We start from the raw sequence: 10,052 nt of genomic DNA on the forward strand, positions 1-10,052 counted from the left end.
CTTAATAATAATAATATGGTCCCAGTCAATCATTTTGTAAAAAAAAAAACATTTTAAAACGATTATTATCTAGTTTTTACGTGTATCTCAACATGCCGGTTTGTAAGAAAATGATCTCTCTATCTATCTAATTATTTTAATTCTTAACAGACCAAATACGCTGCAGCACAACCGGTTTACAATTAGCCATTCAAAAGTTTCTCTACATATAACATTATAACACACTCATCCAAATTGTATATACTTGAAAAATTGGGATTCAGTACGACGATGAGAAGTGACTTAAAATTGACTTCCGAAATTTTATAAGCTGACTTCATTAATTAAATACAACGGGTACAGTATTGGCTGTGTGTGTTGTTGCTGTTCCAGTAGATCGCATATAGGCCGACACAAGGCCTTTCAAGTCCCGGGCCAGCCTATTAGGCTTTGTGTTTGGGGTTTGTCTGTACGACAGTAGTTAGCGATTATTTATCCAGTCGAGCCTTCGTAATCATGTCATGTCAAATTTACAATCGGATCGAGCAAAGGTACAGAGAGTGGTGATACCACCTGTATATAATTGTATTGCCACCTGTGTCTAAGTGTATTGCGGAAAACGGTCAGGGTGACATCAGCATCATCTGAGTGAAGCTAATCTCAGGCGTATTAAGAGATAAGAGTACACAATGAATCATAATTCTATTTTATTCCGTGACGTGTTACTTCATTCTTGTCCTAAGTTAGCACTATCTAGCCATGCACCTACGACAGGATCTAACACGTACACACACACTGCCATCTTAACTCAATACATAGCATTGAGCTGAGATGGCTCAAAGGATAGAACTCTTAAGCGAAGATTACGGATTCAAATCCAGCTAAACTACTGTGTCATGAAGTACTACTTTGATCGTACAATTCACCTTATGCTTATAGTAATGTGGTACTTTTATCAGATGTAGCGCATTAGGTCAAAGAATCTTACTCGGTACTAATAAGTATGAACTGGTATCTAAATATACTAATATAGCTATTAGTATACATTTGAGCGAATCCAGCTGTTTTTCTGCTTCTAAACCAGGTTGAGGATTTCAAGTAAAAACTTAATCAAGGTGTTTTACTTTATTTGCTTTAGTAATTTGATCTAATTATTATACTATATTAGTATATTTCGTCATAAATCATGAGTTATACATTGTGATTCACGGAGTTCCTTAACGGTGCTTCACGATACAATCTCGGTTCAGATCTACTAATAAAATAATATACATAATACATTAATACATATAAACTATAATTGCTGTTGATATACGTTTAATCCATTGACAATACAATTGATATGTATTACAAGCAGACAGGACAAACACAGGGTTTTTTTGTAGATAATAATGATGACACAATTGGTAATATCTAAACATACTTTATTAGGATGTGAGTTGTCTCTCGCTAAATCTTCCTCGTGCGGTTTGGCGAAACTTGCTTGAGCATTAAGTACAGCTAGCTAGCTAGTGACGACATTGAAAATAAAATAAATTTTAATATTATAAAATACTAAACAAAACTATTAAAGAATGTTTGAATGCGAACAGTTGATATAAATCCACCTAACCAGCACTCATGTTAATCATTACGACATCCTCCCCAAGAGTCATGGCATGATTTCACTGTACACGAAATGGGCTAACTAATCCACACAGCATCTATGGCTCCTGAGATATGCGGTACCTAACACAATATTCACAGATAACTTGCGTTGGGTTTGAAACAATTACCTCCCTTACAAATTATATTTTATAATAAATTTAAAAAAATAATAGGCACAATATTTCTTTTTGAACCACAAATCAGTAACCATATTTTATTTAAATTAAATCCTACTCTACTTAATACAATATACATACATTATCTCCAGCAAAATGTACCTTTTCTACATTGAATAAAGTTAATGACTTTGACTTTGGCATATTGTTATTGATTTCAGAAGTCATTACATGCCCAACCCGTGTTATCCGCCGACGGCAGTGGTGCCACACCAGAACCATCACGCCGGCGGCACGTGACTGCCCCAACTGTACACACATGTACCGTACGCGGAGACCCACTCGGCGCGGACGCGGGCCGACCAGCGAAACGATTGCGTCATAATAACTGACGGCCCCGTCGATCTATTGGCTAGCTGCTGAGGCTATATTGTTATTTTTTCTTATCTCTAACAAATAACAATATAGCAATTGTTTTCTTATATACACATACCTATACATAAGTACATTACAAGTAAAGACATATTTAAATAATGATAAGATGAAGAAAATGACATTCTTATCAATAGAAGCGATCTCTTACAGTAAACCCCGGGCGCAGAGACTAAACGCTCCAGACAGAGCATTGCAAACTGCAAACATACGGGAACGTCGGCGGACTTCGGTCGCAAATGACATGTTACATAGCGCATAGAGCCTAATTAAAGTTTGTGGAATCTCACGTAAACCTTAAATTGTAATTACAATGCCGCTCGTCGAAAAGCATTACATGTGAGTACCTGAGCGCGCAACTATAAACAGATCCCCAACGGCGCGGACAACACGTCGCAGAGATCGGACACGTACAATAAAATACAATTTATTATTTATTAATAGATACACCAATTGAACACAATGTATTTTACTAAGTTTCTAAACTCTTTTAAAATGGAATAAATTAAATCTCAAAGCTAAAAATAACGAGATAAATGGAAACAATGTTTCTTGCATCAAGTTTAGGTGATTGTACCAGGTTTTGAGGAACGGTTTAACGTTTGTGTAATGTGGTACATTAAGTTATTGTACAAAATGTTGTACAATGGAAATAGCCGTCCGTGAGTCACATCGGCCGCTATCAGCGCCGGCGACCTTGCGACCACCGCGTCTCACCACTACAATGGAAACTATGAATTTAACTACACGTCATACACGCCAGCCAGCAAAGGATTATAAATGCATCAACTACTTGCCTCATTGTACGAAGAGTATTTTAATGCAACATTGAAACTTAATTATTGACTTGATAATTAGCTACTCGTTCTCGCAAAGAACGTTTCATAACTACGTGGAATTTTAAATATTGTAACAATATTATTTAGTAAATAATCAATGCTCTGTATCTTTAGAGGCGACTTAGCTCAGTGGTTGTAATACGTCAATATTCAACGAAAACATCGGCCTCAATTGTAAGGTAGCACTACTACGTGGTGTGCTTAATTTGAATCATTCATATTACTTTATTGTAAATCTACTTAATTGCAGTAAGACAGCGGTGTATTCATACTTTCCTTTTTTAAGCCGAAAGATGGAATTCAGCTAAACAATCTGCTCAGGGGGAGAAGGACCTTACACTTCTACCTTTTTTTTTTTATTACGCTGGAAAAACCCTTTGCGCGCTTCCCCCACGTGATGGAAAGTGGGGGGGTGTGTGGGACTCCCCGGAGCCCTGAACGCCGAGTGCGCCCAAGCACACCGGGTTTACCCACTAAAAAACCAGCGGTACCCTCTCCGTCTTTCGGCGGACGCCACGGGATCGCTTACGCATGCTACCGTGACGAACCTTACACTTCTACCTGGATGTGCGCAGGCTGTTAGTGCTTTTCTTCTCTAAGCGCCATTGGGATTTGTTGTAACTTCCTCTTAATACGGATGTGAGCTCCCAATCATCGGTTGAGTTCATCGAGTTCCGTTCATTCGGGTGTTTCGATTTATGTATATTTAATATAAAAATTAGAATCTATCGTGGAATCGATGACGTAATTTCAAAGTGTTTGCTCGCAGCACAGCTAGTGCATGTCGTGGGCGCTCGGGGTGAGTGAGGATTCTCGACTGAGTCACCGCATCTCGTGACGAGCAAGGCCGGCGCGCTGAGCCGGTAAAGGCCGCACAGAAGCGTGAGACTCACCCGTACTCACAAAAACCAAGGATGCGGAGGCACAAAGCGTCACTACTCACTGCTAATGGTTTTATGAAAAAATTACAATAAATTATTTATTTAAATGGCGATAAAAGGAACCTTCCTAACTTAATGATGTGACACTCGAATAAAATATTCAATATCTACGAACACAGCGCGTAATGGACGCTTAGAACTTGTACCAACTTGTATTTTGTTGGTATTGTAATATTGCTAGTGCTATGAGGATAATGTAAAGTATTATGACGTAATATCTCACGAACTAAAATTAAATAAGCGGTTTCAATCGGAATGAAACAGGCACAAGAGACAGAGCATCATAGGTCCTGAGGCAGGTATGGTGTGTTTTTTTTTTATTTCATAAAGCACTGTCAAATGACAATTAATGGTGGTGACTTACTATCATCAGGTAGTCAATATCGCGAACGCCTACCTACCACATAAAAAAAAAATTAACTATTCGTATAGTGGATGACGTGTTTACTTTAAAAATTCACTTTAGAGATAAAAAAATGTACGCATTAGAATAATTTTATTACCAGCACCCAGCACCCACTGCCCAAGGTACTTCACTATCGGCTGACTGGAAAAGGATCAAACCAGACGATCAATTAAAAATTAATTTTAATATAAATGTATAGAATGAATACAAGAATAATTAATAACATAACTAGTATTAATCTATTTATTACATTCGTAATCAGGACATTATCGAGGCCTTGAGACTTTACTATCGAATAAAATAGACTTTACACATGTTGTAACTCACAATGTTATCAAATGATGTTTTCAGACACTGAAGGTAATGCTCACACTACAGATTGCGATACAAAACTTTAATTCAATAAATAATATTTAAAGCGAGCCGAATGGGCAGCCAAAACACAACCCTCAGAGACCCCGGAGATATCAGTATGAAGGCAGATAGGTTAACTTCCCAGCATACATCTACAAACATAATATGTAGGTACTTATCGACTGAAAAATTTGAACCACCCAATTTTTGATTAGTGTTCTTAAGTCTTACAGTAAAACCGCGTCTTAGTTTGAGTGGTCATAAAAAATACTTACAAGTAACAGTGGCAGTGCGTTTGGCGTTTGACGTTGTACCGTCAGGTAGACCGTTTACATGGTAACAAAAGATTACCAGCAGTTTCAAGTCCTCCTATATAATGTCTATTTACTGTATTCAAAAAATCATTATGTCGATTTTCCATATAGAAGCGTAAATCAGAAACTAATCAGGAATCGGAAGGATATTGTTGGAAAATGACAGGTACTGGTATTTCGATAGAAAACTGTACATGGCGAGTAGACGAGCCTCTATCCCCGGGCAAAACGATTTTTTGTTTCATGAAACAGTAACTATGCCTCAATCAGAAACAAAAACGATATAGGTAGTATTGTTTTTCTAGTCATATAATATAGACAATGCTTGTGTAACACTTGTTCTTACAATATAATATTGCTACTTAGTTCTAGGAATATTACAAGTGTTTATCATTCCTCAGTAGTGACAATCTAACCGTTAACTTCTTTGTGCATAATCTTTGAAAACAATGCGTTTTACAATTGAACCAAAGGCCGAGTGGCTGTATCTTGTTATTTATAGCCGAAGATTGTCGGTTTAAATTCGGGCAAGTATCATTCAATATCAAGGTAGTTGAAGTAAAACATCATAAGTAGCCTGCGTGTGTCGGATAAACCATCTTCCACCTGAGTATCCTTAGAAAGAGAGAATACTTAGATTGTGGGACTGTAGCTATTGTACCATACCTGCTTTCGATTTAGGGCTGTAGTTCGAAGACGACACAGCACAACCTGTCGAGTAGCAGAGTAGTAGGTGGCAGTCCAACGCTCGCTTGACAGCAGAAGAAACAGCGGAATTTTATGAATGTCACTTTATTAGGAGTTTTGTTACGAGGACTAAATATTCAGAGGTACCTCGTACATACAATTGCTTAATAGTATTATAGAAATAATATGTGTTCCATTGTTGATGTGCTTTTTCTGTTTCTTGTATACCTTCAGACACGTGACCAACGACACGGTCTAATTTGTTGTTAGTTCTGACAGTGTAGCAGAAACAAATTTCAGGCATTTCTGTACGTTTGCACCTGATTTATAAATTGTTTGTCTATGTTTATATATAAAAGTTAAAACCAATATAATTTATATTGATTAAATGCAAGTAATTTATTATTTACAATAATTAGGTACACGTGTCATTTATCTTACCTTTTTAGGTTTAGTTTTAAATAAAAAAAAGTAAAGTAACAGCCTGTACATTTCCCACTGCTGAGATAAGGTCTCCTCTTCCATTGAGAGGACCATTGACACCGACTCCAAATATAGCAATAATTATAACTACATTATATAATCGTAAATCGACTTTTAAGTAGTCTAATATTTTTCATTTCATTTTACCTAGCAGGACTCTCAAAAATATGTTAAATATGAAATTATTTTTATTACTTTTTCGTGCATATTCATTTGTTTTAAAATAGTGTTTTGTTTGAAGTCGGTTTTTCTTTTTGTTAAAATTTTTATTTATTTTTTGATTTTAAGTGAAGCTGATGTTGACTAACTATTTTTTTTTTAATATGGATAGATTAAGCGTTCCGTTTATATGAGTTAGAAACTACTTCGAGGACAATTTCAAAGGAAACTTGCGAATAAAGCAAAAATAGAATTTCGAAAATGCGGATTTAATACGTCACGCGGCGTAAACTACAAGGATCCCTCGAAAGAGCTGTAATCGAACTCAGCAAAAAAACTTTGAAAAAGACCAACTATATTTCGTACATCATATGACATCACATACACAAAATTTGATTAAAGATAGTAAGAAATTCTGCCCCATATCGCACCCTAACTGCGAGCCGTATAGGAGTTCCATCACTACATAGTAAAAAACAAAGTCGCTTTCTCTGTCCCTATATCTTTAAATCTACGCAACGGATTTTGATGTGTTTTTTTTTAAAAGATAGTGTGATTCAAGGGGAAGGTTTGTGTATATAATACATGAACAATATAGTAAAGAAACACTGATAATTTTAGAAGTTTGCGATGTGATGTCGTAAATAAACAAATTCTGTAGTATATTTAGTATCAGTATTGCACCCGTGCGAAGCCGGGGTGGGTAGCTAGTTGATTATAATATTCGACTATGATAATTACATAAACATAACCACATTACGGAAGGTGACTCAAATATCCAAATAAACTATAAATAAAAGATTCGACTGAGTATCGCTAACGTGCTCCTCAGAATTGTTCCGTTCCCTTCCGTTCCGTTACTTTGTCATGGATCCTGTGCTCAGAACCTTACCAAACTTTCACCAAATTACCCTTGAAGTATATATTTTATTAAAGAATTATCAAAATTGGTTAACGTGATTTTCAGTTATTCACCTATTTGTCGCGCATATACATAATGCAAATTTAAGACTTATGTCGTTTTCATATGGATACCATCATCGGAAAAAATTAAAAAAAAATTGGGACCCCACGGGAAGCACTACCTTTCAAACAAAAAAAAATTATCAAAATCGGTCCACCCAGTGAAAAGTTATGAGGTAACAAACATAAAAAAAAAAAAAAAGAAAAATACAGACGAATTGATAACCCTCCTTTTGGAAGTCGGTTGAAAAATGGTCTCATACGCCACCGATGACTTATATATAGTTTAGGTAACTTCGTTTTTGTATGAATCTGTTGACGGAGTTTAATTTTTAAAAAGATTTAGAAAGATAACTTTAATAACAGAACGCATTATGAGTATCCCACAGCTGGGCAATGACTTATTCTAAACTAAAGCATAAGAACGTGATTTTGAGGTCCACTATAATTATTTACTAGGAGTTCCTATTTGAATGCTGAGTGAGCCAGTGTAAAAACAGACACGAGCAAAATGTCCTTTCCCCCTCGGCAATATGTCTAACAGTATTCCCCTGGCTTCGTATTTGAGCACGCCTATATTCTGCGTGTCCGCTCGCGTGGCCGGAGCTTCTAGTTGGATGTAAACCGGTCGCGTTATTTAAGAACGCATAAAACTATAAGCCTTCGCGGCGCATTTATATCGACCCGAGATGTTGACTCGATAATATAAATGTACAAAAAGGATTTTCTTTCGCCGGTTCTTCTCAGGTCGGAGTGTTTTCTTTGACGAACCAGTGTTCGTTTAATTGTTCGTGCAATGTTTAATTTGACAACTGCTTTGGTGATCTGATGTAATCGTTACTTATTGAATAAATGAATTTTATTCTTATATAAGGCGTATCTTTTTATATCTTTAATATTTATTAGATACAGATTTCGAGTTGTCTCGTGAAGCAAAATAATGTCCTGCGGCTATTAGGGTTCCTCAATGGAACGTGACCATGTCGTTAGAAGTTTTAAACAGCGATATTAATTTTTATGTCTGTTGTGTTACCCATTTAATTTTGTTATAAGTTTATTGAGAAGTATAAAAAATAACAAAGTTCACCAAAACTGCCTGCCTGCCCAGATACCTAATTATGATTAAATAACAGCCTTTTAACAGCCAATTCTTTCTTTATAAAGGTCAAAATACTTTAAAAACACTAAAGACATGCAGGTTGCCCGATTCACATTAACACAACTAATTTGACTGCTTCAAGTCTACATATATGTACACTGCAAACATTCAGATAATTTTTAATATTCTTATGTTTGATAAACGAAGTGAAATTAATGGTAGGCAATTTTTTTCGATCTATTTCGATACACATACAATATCGTTTCCACAATAAATGACAAAATGAATTTTGTGGGATGTTATGTAACAAGATATTTGAATGCGCGAGGAAGGGAAGAGAAGGGCGCCTCGTAGCTCAATAGCATGCAGACGTTAGACAGCGGACACAGCCGCCGCCTGCCAGCCGTCGGAACAGGTACACGGCACACACAGGCAGACAACACGACTTCGTTTCAAACATCCTTTATTGATCACTCAACAATAATTGCACTTAGTAATTATATAAATCTAACTACACATTTAGGTAATCATTTCATAAAAATCGATTTTCCTCTTAAATTATAATTAAAATAATATTAAATTTCAATAGAATTCCTTAATAACGAACAGTACCTATGTACTATGTACAACATTCAATGGCAATAAATGAAAGGCACGATATGTTACATTCTGTCGGGTGAAGCAGCGGCGCATTAAAATACTAAAATTATTGTACTAGGGAATAAGATCGCAAATCAAACGTGATTTCGACGAGCACTGATGTCACCGCACGGCGATAACAGCCGGCGGGGGCACGGGGGGCGCCCCGCGCGCGCCCGCACCTGCCGCGCGGCCGCCGTGACCCACGCACACAGCCGCACGCACTCAGCACTGCACGACATGTAGCGACGCCGCATGCGCAGCCTACGACACGCACTACACCCTCGCACGCACGCTCCGCTCCTAGCACCTCATAGTTTCTTCACGATGTCAAACTTCGACTTTAGATCCATAGGCACCTTCTTAGGATCAACCTTCTTTTTCGCAGCGAGTTGCGCGCGCATCTCCGCGGCTGTCATTTGAAGATTAAGGCGTGGCGGAGGCTCCGATGAAGGCGACTCGTTGCGATCAGTGGTTGGCGAGGAATCGTTCGTACTCGCCGGCGAGGAAGCATTTGCAGATTGCGCGGACACCGATCCCGCGGAAGCCGGTCGCTCGGGAGCGTCGAGGTCGGGCACGGGCTCGCCCGGGGCCGGGGCGACGACGAGCAATTCCGCATCATCAGGCCGCTGCTTGATGCGCGCGACTACTTGCTTATGCGTTTCTCCGGCGATGCTCTGCCCGTTGACTTCTAAGATGCGGTCTCCGCGGCGCAAGCCGGCTGCCTCCGCCGGGGACCCGTCGTCGACCTTGCCGATGTACTGTCCGGGCTTGCCTTTCTCGGCGTGTAAATTGAATCCGTATCCATCGAAATTAGGCACCTTCCGCACGTGGCAGAGCCGCGGCTCCGCGGCCGCCGACCCGTTCGCAGCCATAGCTATGACTGTGAATGCGCGCGATTGCTAGCGCACGCTCCGAGCCACTGCCTCCCGCGCTCGCGCCGCACACCTCCGACGCCCTCCTCCGCCTCACCTGTGGAGGCTCCGGCTCGGGA

General features: G+C 38.6%; 1 protein-coding gene and 1 long non-coding RNA gene across 2 annotated transcripts; both read right to left on the reverse strand.

The window, feature by feature from the left end:
- Positions 1-2,231: 2,231 nt before the first annotated feature.
- LOC124540515 lies at positions 2,232-4,336 on the reverse strand. Its single transcript, XR_006967146.1, has 2 exons — positions 3,575-4,336; positions 2,232-3,359 (listed from the first exon to the last, which is right to left on the reverse strand). It is a non-coding gene; the product is annotated as an uncharacterized LOC124540515 (long non-coding RNA).
- Positions 4,337-8,865: 4,529 nt separating this feature from the next.
- LOC124540416 (Na(+)/H(+) exchange regulatory cofactor NHE-RF2) lies at positions 8,866-10,001 on the reverse strand. Its single transcript, XM_047117947.1, has one exon. The coding sequence runs from the start codon at positions 9,931-9,933 to the stop codon at positions 9,370-9,372; it is 564 nt and encodes a 187-aa protein (XP_046973903.1). The 5' UTR covers positions 9,934-10,001; the 3' UTR covers positions 8,866-9,369.
- Between the last annotated feature and the right edge of the window lie 51 nt (positions 10,002-10,052).

Source organism: Vanessa cardui, chromosome 25, assembly GCF_905220365.1.
Source record: "Vanessa cardui chromosome 25, ilVanCard2.1, whole genome shotgun sequence".
Taxonomy (NCBI): domain Eukaryota; kingdom Metazoa; phylum Arthropoda; class Insecta; order Lepidoptera; family Nymphalidae; genus Vanessa; species Vanessa cardui.

Coding starts and splice junctions, on each gene's coding strand:
- LOC124540416 (XM_047117947.1), bottom strand. CDS start 9,933: ATGGCTGCGAACGGGTCGGCGGCCGCGGAGCCGCGGCTCTGCCACGTG.